Genomic DNA, 15,193 nt, shown 5'->3' with positions numbered 1-15,193 from the left:
ACGACTTTTTAGACTTATAACGACGAAAAAGTCTGTCGTTATAAACCCTTTTTCTAGTAGTGGGAGTATGCGACCAGGAACTAGGTCAAGATTATGGGCCAAGATCCATGCCCCAACGCCGCCAGGAGGGTTGATCAAGTCAAGGAAGCATTCAACGACTAAATAAGTTATTGTGAAAGGGAGGAAGATGTGGAGGAGTTGGCCATTCAACCACGTCCTACTTTACGGGGATTCTCCTAACTGACATAGCCGTTGCCTTACTACTATAAAGAGGCGTATCCGAGCACAACAAAGACACGTTCACTTAAGCATTCAAACATCCTAGCATTATTATTCATTATAGCAAATGTTAAGCAATCATTGTATTTCATTTATCGCAAGTATTATTTTCTTTACTTAATTAGATCAATCTTAGGTATTATAGTGGATTGGTAGTCTCATTGCTACCTGCGATTTTTCTCCCTATTCCTGGATTTTCCGCGTCACCATCTCCTTGTGTCGCTCTCTCCTTTTCTCTTTCTTTATCTTTAACCTAGCTAGTGTCGACCCAAGCCAAGTATCGCCCCTTAGACGAAATTTGGCATAAAGAGTTTGACGCCATCTGGGGACATTAACTAGGTTTCCCTTGGAAAAGTTCCCTAAAAAAATACCCTCTCAAAAATGTCTTCCGGGGATATGACACTCGAGGAGATCTGGCCCGCCTATGTCAAGGTCCAAGCAGAATTGGCTAGCCAAAAGGCCGAAAACGAGTGGCTCGCATCTAAAAATGTGTCCTCAAAAGCTTCTGTTGAAATCCTCCAGAAGGAGCTAGAGTCTGCAAAAAGCTCGAAGTACCAGTCTCGCTTCAAACCCAGCGGAAGAGCCCGTTAACTGATGTTCAAGTTTGGCGACGAAGACGACGTGACCCCATCCGACGACGAAGAGCCAACAGAGAACGATGGTGGAGAACCTGACCCTCTTACCCATCGCCTAAAATTCCTAGAGAAGCAGAGTTCGTTGATGCTGAAGTTGATGTCCAAGCTGCCGGGGGCACCAACACTAGTGGAGACCGAGCCGACCAACGGGAATGCTGCATCACCCTTCTGCAAGGAGATCGTCAGAGTGACAGTCCCACACCAATTAAGGATTTATTTACCGATTTATTTTTGGAGGGAATGTGTTCCTGTTGCAACCCACTTAATAAACAACACACCATCCACTTTACTACAAAATAAAACCCCCTTTGACATTTAATTTGACTCCTCTCCGTGTTATGATATAATTCGTACCTTTGGTTGTCTCGCGTTTGCTCGCAATAAAAAAAACCAATGGTGACAAATTTGAAAGTAGAAGTAGAAAATGTTATTTTTGTGGGATATTCGTTTGGAAAGAAGGGATGGAAGTTGTTTGATCTTAATACAAAATGATTTTTTTTGTCTCTCGTGATGTGAAGTATTTTGAGAATGTCTTTTTGTTTTCCAATCCAGAAGATGTCAACATTGTGCCTGAGCATGTTGTACTAGTAGACAAAATTATTGGTACTGATTTTGATGATATTTGTTTTCGGAAGAGGATGAATTGGATCAGCCTCCTCAAATACAAAATCCACAAAACTCGCCTCCTTCAAATATGCCCACTCAAAATCCACAAAACTCTTCACCATTAAGGGGGTGTTTGGTAGGATTACTGGAAATAGAATGGAAATGATTTTGATAAGAAGGGAAATGGTAATAAAAAGTGTTACCTTAAATGATTGTTTGGTATTATAATGGAATGCAAACAATTATAATACATTCCCTTTCTTTTTGTTTGGTATGATTAATAATGGAATGGAAAGGAAACACTACTTTTATTCATTATGCATATTTTTTTCAATTGAGAAAAAAGGAAAAGAAAAATGAAAAAATTGGTATTGTTAATGACAAGATTATCTCCAGTATAATTCTCTCTCCTCAATTTCACACGTCTCTCTCTCCTCCAACTACAAGAAAACTCTATTTACTTTATTTCTGTTCAATTAATTCTGTCTTCTTCTGTATTCTTTGATATTTTCTTTTTTCTTTTATTCATCATCAAAATCATCAGACCATCAAAATCAAGATCACCAAAAACAGATCATCGTAAAGGCAGATCATGGCTCACGAAGTCGTGATAATCAGCTATTACCATCATCCATCACCACGACTGTTTATCATCATCATCTACCATCAACATCAAATCGCGACCATCAATCGCCATCATGTTCGATCATCATGAAAACAAACACATGAATCGCAAATAACCTAGAAATCCGTTGATGTTAATGATGATGATGGTGGATGATGATGATCAAATTCTGCAACCCTTGAACCATTTCCATTGATGTTGATGGTGGATGATGATGATCAAAGGTTGATGATCAACAGTCGTGAAGATGGATGAATGACAGGTTGATGAGTGTTTGAGCCAATGGAAACAGTTTTTGTTTCCTTGGATTTTTGACTAGAAACAAAATGGGGGGGGATGTGTTACAGTCAAGAAACTGTAATTGTTACTTCCCATCACTAACCAAACAAAAAGTAACAACAATTATTACTTGTTTCCGTTTCTTGTGTTAAAAAATGTCATACCAAACACTCCCTAAATGTGCCAACTCAGCCCACTACACCACATATCACCACAAATATACTACCCCCATAATTAGAAGACCGAATTCCACTTGAATCCTCTCCACTATTTGAAGCTCAGCAAGCCCAACAATGTTGCCCTATTTTGCCTGCTTTTAGCTCTGAGGCCCAAAGTCCAGCTTCTCCTCAGCCCATCTCCTTGCTACAGCTTTAGCTGCCTACTTCTACTGATCCGACCAATATGGGTCGAGGGTTAAGATATAAATTTCACTAGTCTTGTTACGTGATTTTGTGACTCATATCGTTGTCTCTGAAAGTCCATCTCTTCCTACTCCGTCTACACAACACTACTCAGGTACTCCCTATCCTGTAGCACACTATATAATTGTGATAATTTTTCTATGAATTATCGTAAGTTCATTGCAGCTATTATCTCCAACAAGGATCCTACATCTTTTAAGTAAGCCATGCGAGACGTTGGTTTGAAAGATTCTATGCAAGAAGAAATCCGTGCTTCGAAAGATAATGGCATGTGGACCTTCAAAGAGATTCCACCAGGTAAACGTGCCTTGGGCAGTCAATGGGTGTACAGAACCAAATATTTCTCAACGGGTGATATTAAACTTCTCAAGTCTAGACTTGTTGTATTAGATAATCATCAAAAGCCCGAGATTGACTATAATGAGACATTTTCTCCTGTAGAAAACATGACTACAGTTCGCGATTTTCTTGCTATTGCCGCTTCCGAAAATTGGGAACTTCATCAAATAGATGTTCACAATGCTTTTCTTTATGGGGATCTCGAGGAGGAAGTTTACATGAAATTACCTCCTGGCTTTGAGTGTTCAAATCCAAAGTTGGTGTATCGATTGCGAAAATCCTTATATGGTTTAAAACAGGCACCGAGATGTTGGTTCGCGAAGTTAGTTGCGGCTTTGAAAGGATATGGTTTATTGTAGTCTTACTCAGATTATTCTTTGTTTACATACACTACAAGGTCTGTTCAGATAAATTTGTTGGTGTATGTTGATGACCTATTATTTCTGGGACGATACAGCTGCACTAAAGACATTTAAAGCTTACTTGAGTGATTGTTTCAAAATGAAGGATCTTGGCTCTTTGAAGTATGTTCTTGGGATTGAAGTAGCAAGAAGTGCCTCTGGTTTATTCTTATGTCAACGAAAATACACTATCGATATAATCTCTGAAGCAGGTTTGTCAGGGGCAAAGCCGTGTGGTTTCCCGGATGAACAAAATCATTGTCTCGGGCGAGCTACGGGGCCACTGATGGAGGATCCCAGAGGCATATCGCCGACTAGTTGGTCGGCTACTGTATCTTGCTATCACACGTCCTGCGCTGGCTTACTCGGTTCATGTATTGTCACAATTTCTCCACGAGCCTCAAGTAGAGCATTGGGATGCGACCTTAAGAGTTGTTCGTTACTTGAAAGGAACACCGGGACAAGGTATTTTATTGCATGTAGACGGTAACTTATCTTTAGAGGGATGGTGTGACTTAGATTGAGCAGTCCGCATTACTCGTCGTTCTTTAACAGGATGGCTTGTATTCTTAGGCCAATCACCCATTTCATAGAAAACAAAGAAACAACACACAGTTTCTCGTTCTTCCGTGAAAGAAATATCGCTTGATGGTCGCAATTACATGTGAATCAAAATGGGTGAAGGGGTAGCTATTGAGTTTAGGTGTTCATCATCCTAAGGCGATTCTATTATTTTGTAATAGTCAGTCTGCTCTACACATGGCCAAAAACCCGATCTTCCATGAGCTCACAAAATACATTGATGGATTGTCACTTCGTATGTGATGTGATAACAGAAGGAATAATAGCACCGTCTTATGTTCCTACCATTTCGCAACTCGTTGACATATTTACAAAGGCGCTCGGGAAGTAATAGTTTGATTTTCTTTAAGCCAAATTGGGCATTTTTTTTTCCTCATTATGCTCCAACTTAATCGGGTGTTAAGGATATATAATATAGTTGTTAGGAAGATACTCCGTAACATTTAGAGTATTAAGGTAGTTCGTAATACTAGTTGATTCCGTGATTCTGGCAGTAGGGTTTAGCAAATACGCCAGCTCTTGTACTCTATAAATATGTCATATCAAAAAGAACATCCCAAAGCTTTGCCGTCTACAAACTTTTCAGAGGCCGATCTACAATAATATATTGTTTGCGATCTAAAAGAAGAAAGTTATCTACTATTAGCTCAAATAATAGTTATGTATGGTGTGAGTTCCCCACATATCTTACTACCTATATTACACTTGTGCTGGGTGTATTCTCATTGTCGGTGTGTATTGGTTATAGTTATAATTGTAACAAGCATATCACTCTTGATCAGAGTCACTTCATTGTTTATTGTTAGGGTCACATTTTTCATTAGTTAGGGTCAATTTTATCCTTGAGTAAATTAACTTTAGTCCTCAAATAAGGTCATTTATATGTTTGATCGGGGTTCACTTTTATCTTTGACCTGGGTCACTTTTTACCTTGAGTGAGATCTATTTTTCACTTTTTACGCGCTATGTTGGATGTACAGCAAAATACCTTAGATCGGGGGCACACAAAAGGTTTTGTTTTGCCTTCACATATATTTTCTCACCTTTAGAGATAGAGGCGAGTACTACACGGTAAGGCAAGTACGGAACCAGAAACAGTTTGTCTCCACATGTAAAGTTTTCGTCCCTGACAAAAAAAAATGCCTCAACTAAGAGTTATCAGTTACCATTACCTGCCAACATGCATACTTTCCTCTCATCTATAAACTATGAAACAGACTTCGATTTTGAGGAGGAAGAGACTCAGCAAACTAACCTCATACCTCTCCTATACAATCCCCTGCATCATTTCTGTACGGAGTAGAAGTAACCTAGCAGATCATCTATGTCACAGCAGATCATCGGACATCTGATAAGACAGATCAAGCAAAGCAACCGCAGGAAGTACCTATTGAAAGTACCACAAGTCCTCAAGAACCGCACAGACCCTCAGGTCTGCGGGGAAACGACCTGCTAGACGACAACATAGATACGTCGTTAAGCAAAAGGGCAAACAACAAGTACATCACTAACGTACACGCGGCAACATCTGAATAGGCCAAAGTACTGAATAGTACGCCTATAAATACTGCCGTCCCCATTCATTTGCGGACACGTTCAATACAAGTACAATTCTTAACCCTCTCTACTTTCTCTCTCTAGAGCATTATCTCATTTGCTGACTTAGGCATCGGAGGGGGTTTCCTCGGTTAAACCCCCGAGGTTAGCTTACGTTCGTTCTGTCTGACAGGGCAACATCACCAGGCAGGGCTCCCCCAGTTCCATACTCGGAACAAGTGGCGCTAGAAGGAGGGGACTTCCCAGACCTTGCTTCTAAAAGACCTACCCTCTCACACAATGACTGAGTCAAGCGAACCGATAATCCAGCAGATAGAACCACCCACCTCAAAAAACAACCAGAGAACCACAAATGTACCCTTGTTCGGCATGCCTCAGAGTCTTGGTCCGCCAAGAGAGACACCACAACCCAGAGCTATGGCAACCCCTAGCCAGGGCCAGGGTATCCCAATTCCAACCAGTGCCTCACTAGCACGATTGGGGGCACAGTTCTCACCCGACCAGATGCGCACAGCAATAGAAGTCCTGACATTCCTTACTCAAACAACCCCACAAGCCCAGGTCATGAGAACAGCCCCAGAGGTTGAGGTTGAGCAGAGGAGAAAACGTCCCAGACCCCAACATAGTCCGAAAGTTTGGAGGAGGAATCTGCAGCAGGACATGGAAGGGGCTGATAATCAAGAGTATGAAGCAGAGAGTATCACACCAAGCAGAGCTCAACCCCGGGCAAGGACTGAACAAGCACCCAGTCATAGACACCACTCCGTGTCAGGTACGCCCAATCCCATCCGAGCAGTAGTTAAGCCTGATAATTCTCCCTTCTGCGATGAAATACTCTCTGAAAGAATGGTAAAGATAAAAATGCCCACCTGCAAATACTCCGGAAAGACAGACCCAACGAATCACCTCTCTGCCTTTGGGGGACACATGATGCTATATACCAACACAGACTCTATGTGGTGTAAGGTCTTTCCTTCCACTCTAGAGGGGATGGCACAGAGCTGGTTTGGTAAAATGCCCAAAGGCACCATAACATCTTTCCGGCAGCTGGCTATCTTGTTTCGCACCCAATACGTGGCAAACATTGCCAGAGAAAGGATGACAGGGGAGCTGATGTCAGTCATCCAGGGGCCTCAGGAATCTCTGAGGGAATACATATCCAGATTCAATATGAAGGCGTCGAATATACCCAAGTTGCAGCAAGAGGTAGCAGTCCTGGCCATGATGACTGGTCTGCGGGATGGAGAGTTCAAGAGTTATCTGGGCAGAAAATCATTCACAACCCTGGCAGAGGTACTGGGAAAGGCAAATGAATTTATAAAGAGTGAAGAAATTGGCAGAGCAACCTCACGTCGATATGTGGCAAGTGAGAACAATTACGGTAGTCAGAGCAAGAAAGAGCCATACAAAAAAGAGTACCCAGACAGAAGAGAAAACCCACAGCCAAGAAGAGACTGGCAGGGACCAGGCAGAGGCAAAGGTAACGAATTCAAAACTGAAAAAAGGGGGAAGTTTAATGAGTATACCCCCTTAGTGGCATCCAGAACTCAAATTTTTGCCATCAGCAAAGAAGACGAGAAATGGCAGAGACCTCCCAAAATGTACAACAAGTACAAGGACCCAAAAAAGTACTGTGACTTTCACAGAGATCATGGCCACCTCACAGAAGAATGCACTCATTTGAAGGATAATATCGAAGATCTGATCCGGAGGGGATACTTGACTCAATTCAAAGCAAAAAGCTCGTATAGCAGGACCTATGAGAACAGAGATAATGATAATAGGTCCGACAGTAAGAAGGCGGAACCCAAGCAAAGCTATCCAGCAGACCAAAAGAGAATGGGCGACATTTTGGTCATAACAGGAGGGCCAGTTTACGCAGGAACCACTGTTAGCGGGGCCAAGGCCAGTGTGAGCGAATTCAAACACCAGGTTAATTACCATAATTCTGGCAGGTGGCCCGCCCCTCCAAAAATCCCGCAGTGCACTTTCACAGAGGAGGACTGTAAAGGCATAATATACCCCCATGACGACCCTATGGTATTAGCCCTGAACGTAGCAAACAGAAAAATCCACCGTATTCTGATAGACGGAGGTAGCTCTGCGAACATCTTGTTCTGGCCTGCTTTCCAAGAGTTGCAAATTGATGAGAAATACGTAAAGCCAGTCAATTACCCAGTAATCGGATTCACAGGAGCCACAGTGATACCAGAAGGGATAGTCAGTTTGCCAGTGCAGATTGGCCAAGGGAAGGATATCAAGGACATCATGGTAGACTTCATGATTGTGAAAGTCCCCGCAGCCTACAACGTCATTCTTGGCAGACCATTCATCCATGACGCAGGGGCTGTAGTCTCCACTTATCACCTCACCATGATGTATACGACAAATGATGGCCGCTCAGCCAAGGTCAAAGGCAGTCAGGAGCAGGCTAAGAAGTGCTACCACACTGCGCTAAAACAACCACCCAGACCCCCACCACTGGCAGAAGAAGAACTTCCCCAATCTCGAAAAAGAAAGAGAGCAGAGCGCAAAAAAGACAAGTTGTTAAGCATGGAAAACTTCGAGCATCGGGAGGAAGGTCTGTTGGAACCCACGTCAACTGACGAAACTGAGGAGATAGAATTAGAGGAAGGGTTGACAGACCGGACGGTTCGAATTGGCACAGACGTAGATCTATCCCTCAGAGTGAACCTCATTGGCCTGCTGAGAGAGCACGCAGACATATTTGCTTTCTCAGCGGACGAAATGCCAGGGATTGACCCCAGTGTCATGGTCCATAGACTGAATGTCAGCAGAGAAGTTAGGCCAGTGAAACAGAAGAAGAGAAATTTCTCGGCAGAGAAGAATGTAGCCATCCAAGAAGAAATCAACAAATTGCTAGCAGCCAAGTTCATAGAAGAGTGCGATTACCCAGAATGGCTGGCTAACGTTGTGATGGTAAAGAAAGCAAATGGTCAATGGAGGATGTGTGTAGACTTCACAGACCTAAACAAGGCCTGTCCGAAGGACTGTTACCCATTGCCCAGAATAGACCAGCTGGTTGATTCCACCAGTGGACACGCTCTCTTGAGTTTCATGGACGCATTTTCCGGCTACCATCAGATCAGTTTACTCGAATCAGATCGTAAGAAAGCTGCTTTCATCACAGACCCTGGAGTTTATAACTACAAAGCTATGCCATTCGGCCTGAAAAATGCGGGTGCAACCTACCAGAAGCTTGTAGATAAGATATTCGCACAGCAAAAGGGCCGGAATGTGGAAGTATATGTGGATGATTCCATAGTCAAGAGCAAAAAAGAGGCTGATCACATCGCAGACCTGCGAGAAACATTTGCTACGTTGAGACAGTACGGCATGAAACTAAACCCAAAGAAATGTGTGTTCGGTGTTAAGTCAGGAAAATTCTTGGGATTTCTGGTCAGTGAAAGGGGAATAGATGCCAACCCAGAGAAGGTGGAGGCCATACTCAACTTGCCAGAGCCAAAAAACATACGAGATATACAGAGATTAACTGGAAAGATGGCAGCACTCACTCGTTTTATCAGTAAATCTGCAGATAGATCCCTCCCATTTTTTCAGGTACTGAAAGGCAACAAAACATTCAAGTGGGAAGCAGAGCAAGAAAAGGCATTCGCAGAGGTAAAGAATCACCTGAAGAGCCTCCCAACAATAGCCAGACCAGAAGTAGGGGATGTTTTGCAGTTGTACATCTCGGCCTCCAAAAAGATTGTAGCAGCAGCCTTAATAGTGGAAAAAGACAAGGCCCAACAACCAGTATATTTCGTCAGTCACATTCTCAACCCCGCAGAGCAGAGGTACCCCCTGATCGAAAAAATGGCCTTCGCAATTATGATAGCTGCCAGGAAGCTGAAACCATACTTCGACGCTCACAAGGTACAAGTATTAACAAATCAGCCTTTGGAGAAATCATTACGAAGGCTGGATACCTCAGGCAGACTGCTGAAATGGGCGGTAGAACTCTCAGAGTACGATATTGAATACAGGCCAAGAGCGGCCATAAAGGCACAGGCATTAGCAGACTTCATAGCTGAGGCATCCTACGAGGAGGAGGAGGAACCTCTGGGGACCTGGCAGATATATGTAGATGGCTCAGCCGCAGTTACGGGGTCAGGAGCAGGCATTATAATGACTTCACCAGAAGGCAATGTCTTTGAATATGCCATAAAGTTCAAGTTCAAAGCCTCAAATAATGGAGAAGAGTACGAAGCAGCGATCGCAGGCATTCAAATGTGCAAGGCAGCGGATGCTAAGAAAATCGTGTTGAAAACAGATTCCCAGTTAGTGGCCAGTCAGTATAGAGGCGAGTATGAAGCCCGAGAACCGTCCATGCAGTGGTATCTGGCACTGATGAAAGAAGCAGTAGCCCAGTTGGAAAGCTTCGAGATCCAGTTGGTCCCCAGAGCAGAGAATAGCCAAGCAGATGCTCTCTCAAAATTAGCAAGCTCTTCGCTGCAAGACCTGGAAAGAACAGTGATGGTGGAAGTACAGGAAGAGAAGAGTATCGATAAGAGGCCTATGGTAAATGCCATCAGCACAGAGCCTCAGTGGTACGACAGTATAGTATCATACAAGCTTGGCAGGGGTCTCCCTACAGCAGAGCCAGAACAGAAGAAGATAAAGCGAAACGAACACTGGTTTGTGATCTACCAGGGCAGATTGTACAAAAAATCCTTCTCCCTACCCCTGTTGAGATGCGTCTCAACAGAGGAATCACAGAGAATCATTGAAGAAATTCATGAAGGATTATGCGGTAATCATATTGGGGGTAGAACACTAGCCTTAAAAGCTCTTAGAGCAGGGTACTATTGGCCAACCATGGTGAGTGACTCGCAGTCATACGTGAAGAAATGCGACAAATGCCAAAAGTTCGCCCCAGTAATCAATCAGCCCTCAAATGATCTGCAACCAATCATCAATCCCATACCATTCGCTCAGTGGGGAATGGACATCCTGGGCCCGTTTACAGCCGCGAGTGGAGGAAGAAGATACTTGATCGTGGCAGTGGATTATTTCACCAAGTGGATAGAAGCAGAGCCCACAAAGAGCATAACAGCAAAACGAATGAAAGACTTCATCTGGAGAAACATCATCACAAGATTTGGCATCCCAGAAAGTTTGGTCTTTCATCACGGGACACAATTCGATTGCACACCGGTAAAGGATTATTGCGCAGGGCTAAGAATCAAGTTCGCTTACGCATCAGTATGCCACCCACAGAGCAATGGACAAGCCGAGGCGGCGAACAAACAGATCCTTGGAGCTCTGCGAAAGAAAATCGAGGATTTTAAGGGTGCATGGGCAGACCTCATACCAGAAATTTTGTGGTCCAATAGAACAACTGAGAAAGAGGCGACAGGAGAAAGTCCCTACAAGTTAGCCTTTGGAGCAGAAGCAGTATTACCGGTAGAGGTTGGCCTACCCAGTTTCAGAGTGCAGTACTATGATGAAAGCACCAATGAACAACTCATGAGGGAATCATTAGACCTTCTGCCAGAGGTAAGGTTGCTAGCAGAGCTGAGACTCACAGCAAACAAAGAGAGAATGAGCAGAGCTTACAACAAAAGAGTCAAGCACAGACCTATGCAGGTGGGAGACCTGGTGCTTAGACGAACAGCAGCCACAGGAAAGGGCAAGGCAGAGGGGAAATTCACTGCAAATTGGGAAGGACCATACCAGATCACAAGGGAGATAGCCCCTGGCTCATATCATCTCATGACAATGGATGGAAAAGAGTTAAAGAACAGTTGGAACGCCAACATGCTCAAAAAATACTATGTTTAGTATAAGTGATCTATACAATGATAAGGCAAGATAAGCCAAAATTATCCCTTTTTGTACTCCTTTTTACAGAATACATATAATGAAATGAGCTTGGCGGTTCCAAGAAAATATATGGTGATAAGCAAAGTACGATGTAACTTAGAAATACACCATGATACACGCATTCAACAGATGACTTGACTTGATCACTCAAGTTAGCTGAAGAACAGTGTCATGATGAATTTCTAAGTTAGAATATCGCAAAGCAATTTCTGAGTTTTGCCTTGGCCAAAACCAAGGCAATTCAAAATTGGAAGCAGCCCAAAAGGCTAGTTAGAATATCGCAAAGCAATTTCTGATTTTTGCCTTGGCCAAAACCAAGGCAATTCAAAATTGGAAGCAGCCCAAAAGGCTAGCTAGACTATCGCAGAGCAATTTCTGAGTTTTATCTTGGCCAAAACCAAGGCAATTCAAAATTGGAAGCAGCCCAAAAGGCTAGCTAGACTATCGCAGAGCAATTTCTGAGTTTTGCCTTGGCCAATTCAAGGTTAAAGGTAGCTCAAAAGGCTAGCCAGAATACCGCTGAAATGTCACATAGCAGTCCCTAAGTTTGCCTTGGCGAAAGCCAAGACAGTCCAAAAGGGGAGGTAGTTATAAGACATGCTATAAAGTTTGACTCTGATCAAGGCTAGAACTTTCCAAAGGCAAACAAGATATCAAAAATTGGCTAAGTACTTAGCAAAATATGCATATCAAATGCCGGCGGCTATACCTTCATTAAAAACCAAGGAAAATAGATAAAGTACAGCCCTACAAAATGGCTCTGGGCAGTAAAAATACCAGCCCAACTCGAAAATATTTCAGAAAGAAAGGCAGCAATAAACTAACTACAAATTGTTCCAAAAACGAAGTGACACAAACGCCACCACCCAATAGGGTAAACGCAGAATAATATTGTTCAAAACCAAACTATTACATAACAGGCCCAGTAACACAAGAGGAACAGGGGGATAGCCGCCACACCCATTATTCGTTGTTGCCCGCAGCATCATCCTCGTCAGAGAAGGGCAAGTCTCCTGGGTGAATGTTCTCAACGCAGAAGTCAGGCACATCATTAGGTTCCGCGGCATGTCCCTCAGCAGTTTCAGCCTCTCGCAGTTCCCTAAGGATAGTAAGGTGCAGGCCAGCGAGCCAATCCTCCTCGATTAAGCTCCAATCAAACTGCGGATACTTGTGCTTGATTATAAGAGAGGCTGCCTTCCACCCACCGTCATACCTCTGCGTCAGAAGAGCATACTGAGCGTCAGATCGACAGAATTCTTGCACAGCAGCAGCCACCTCCTTCTGCACAGAACGGCGAAGGCCTGCCAGCTCATCAGCATGCCTCTACTCAACAAGGCTTAGCTGCTCCGCCAAATCTTCAGTGCGTTTCCTCTCAGCCTCTATCTTCGCCTGAGCTTTGGCCAAGCTCTCCCTAGCTGGACGCAGAGCAACGACCTCACTAGCCAAATGATCCCTCTCCACGGATATGGCCTGAACGTTGGCATTAGCAATGGTAAGGGAAGAAGACGCTCTCTCATTTTCTAAGGTCAAATCCCGAATCTGCCTGTCTCGTTCTTCAAGGAGAGCAAGATGCTCGTCATGCTTCCTCTGATAATAGAAAAAGAAGTCACAGAGCTCCTTCACTGCACCTCCAGCCTAAAAAAAAAAAAAAAAAAAAAAAAAAAAAAGTGTTAGAATAAAAACATGCAAAAAACGACTAAGTACAAAACAATAGGGATGTACAAACATACAAACTTCATACCTCTAACACCTTCTGGCAGGCGTTAGCCCCAGGAGTATAAACACGCTCCAGAGGACGGTCAGCTGGCAACGTTATTCCCTTCAGCATCCGATATGCCAACGTCCCACCCTTCTCTGGGAAGCTAGCATACAAGGATTCATTAGCTTTGACATCCCAGTTAGGAACAAAAATGTCGCCGCTAATCGGTGCAGGAGGAAAGAGGGCAGCTAGCTCCGGGTTCACCTCAGGGCGAACATCGAGGATCTCTTTCTCCAAAAACTCGTGGTTTCTGATATTTACATAAGAAGGGATGGAGGATTCGGGCAACTTCAACTGCTCCTCCAAATAAGCAGCAAGAGCAGCAGACGAGGTAGGGAGAGAAGCACTGCTTTGATTAGCAGAAGCAGAAGCTTGAGCCTGCTCCTGTGAACGAGAGCTTTCCCCAGTGCAAACGCGTTTACCTGGGCGTTGCACAAAAGGAACATCCTGCTCCTCGGCCACAATTTCCACCTGCTCAGAGATAGAAGAATCCACGACCTGATCTGGTTGAGCAGACCGCAGTTGGCCCGCAGCTATTCCAGTCGCGTCAGCAGAAACACTCTCCATCTCAGAGCGAGGCCGGCGTTGACCCGCCACACTACCTCCTCCGCGAGTGGTATGACCACGCCGCGCAGAGGAAGGAGTAGAAGAGGTAGCTCGAGAGGTAGGGGTAGAGCGTGGTGCCAAGATGCCTGCCCCGGTAACTACTCCCGCAGAGCCTCCGCCTCTGCCAGTACGGCCAACCACAGAGCCCCCACCCCTGGCAGGGCGATTAGCAGCAAGACTCCCTCCTCGGGCAGTCCGCCGAGAACTCGCCCTGCGACCACCAACAGCGTCAGCTATGGTACGGTAAGCATTGGCAGGGTCCTCTGCTGGTTCGTTGGTCTGTGGGGTCCCATCAGCAGCCAAGCCCAAAGAACTCAAGTCAAGATGTTGGCGACCTAGCAAGGCAACAGGAAATTGTCATGATAGTATAAAAAAAAAACTAAGTACAAGACAGAAAAAGTCAAAAGGAAAGAAAAATATACCGTGGGGATGAGTATTGCACAAATGCATAGCGGAAAGAACATCATTCCGCAGAATATACATTGACTGAGGTAGCCAATTCCTGGGCGCACGGCCAATATCCTTCCCATTGGCGTCACGTTTGACCACGGAGTCAAACCACTCGTAGGCAGCATCCTCCAAATTATGACCAGCAAGGACCTCTACACCTTCCATTCTGCCATTGGGAGGGACAAAAGTGCGGGGCAGCGGAAAGTCGGCGGGAACTCGGAGCCAGAAGAATCGACCCTTCCAATCCCTCTGCCCGGTAGGATTACCCAGACAAGTCATCTTGCCTCGAGCAGTGTAAGTGGTAAACAAACCAATGCTCCCTTCCTTGTTATCACTGCTTCGAATACAGTGCAGTCGTTTGCATAAAGAGAGAGTCTCAGGGAAGCCTTTGAAACGCACCACCCACAAGTAGCAGACCAGAGTCTGTATAGCAAACGGATGAAGCTGCGCCAGGCAGACATTAAAAGCCTTCAGGAATTTGGCCAAGGTTGGATCCAAGGGAAAGCGCAGCCCAAAGTCCAGATGATATGAATACAACCCAATATGACCTGGGGGAGGAGCAGTAATACGAGCATCATCTGCGGGGACAACCAGCTCGTATCCAGGGGGAAAAGCATAAAGCTCCCTTCCAACACCAGGATAATCATGTTGACGAGCTCCTTTGAGCCAATCCGCATCCGGCGCAGCATTTAAGGGACCATATGAAACTTCAGGACTTAAATAACTCTCAGTCGAGCCAATGGGCAGATCTTCCTCGACATACAACGGAAACGGTCGGAGAAGCCCCACCTCCTCGAGAATGGGAT

At 44.5% G+C, this 15,193-nt stretch overlaps 1 protein-coding gene across 1 annotated transcript; it reads right to left on the bottom strand.

The window, feature by feature from the left end:
• Nucleotides 1-12,174: 12,174 nt before the first annotated feature.
• Nucleotides 12,175-14,283, bottom strand: LOC130459233 (uncharacterized). The gene is made up of 2 exons (XM_056826471.1): nucleotides 13,314-14,283; nucleotides 12,175-13,207 (listed from the first exon to the last, which is right to left on the bottom strand). Exons 1-2 carry the CDS (start codon nucleotides 13,896-13,898, stop codon nucleotides 12,896-12,898), a joined length of 897 nt encoding a protein of 298 aa, XP_056682449.1. The 5' UTR covers nucleotides 13,899-14,283; the 3' UTR covers nucleotides 12,175-12,895.
• Nucleotides 14,284-15,193: the final 910 nt, after the last annotated feature.

Source organism: Spinacia oleracea, chromosome 4, assembly GCF_020520425.1.
Source record: "Spinacia oleracea cultivar Varoflay chromosome 4, BTI_SOV_V1, whole genome shotgun sequence".
In the NCBI taxonomy this organism is placed as follows: Eukaryota; Viridiplantae; Streptophyta; class Magnoliopsida; order Caryophyllales; family Amaranthaceae; genus Spinacia; species Spinacia oleracea.
This window is presented reverse-complemented; position numbering and strand designations above follow the sequence as displayed.

Bases quoted from the DNA above. Each gene is read 5' to 3' on its own strand.
- LOC130459233 (XM_056826471.1), bottom strand. From the start codon at position 13,898: ATGGAGAGTGTTTCTGCTGACGCGACTGGAATAGCTGCGGGCCAACTG. The intron at 13,208-13,313 runs GTATGAAGTTTG...TTTTTTTTTTAG, and splicing joins CCTGCCAGAAGGTGTTAGAG to GCTGGAGGTGCAGTGAAGGA.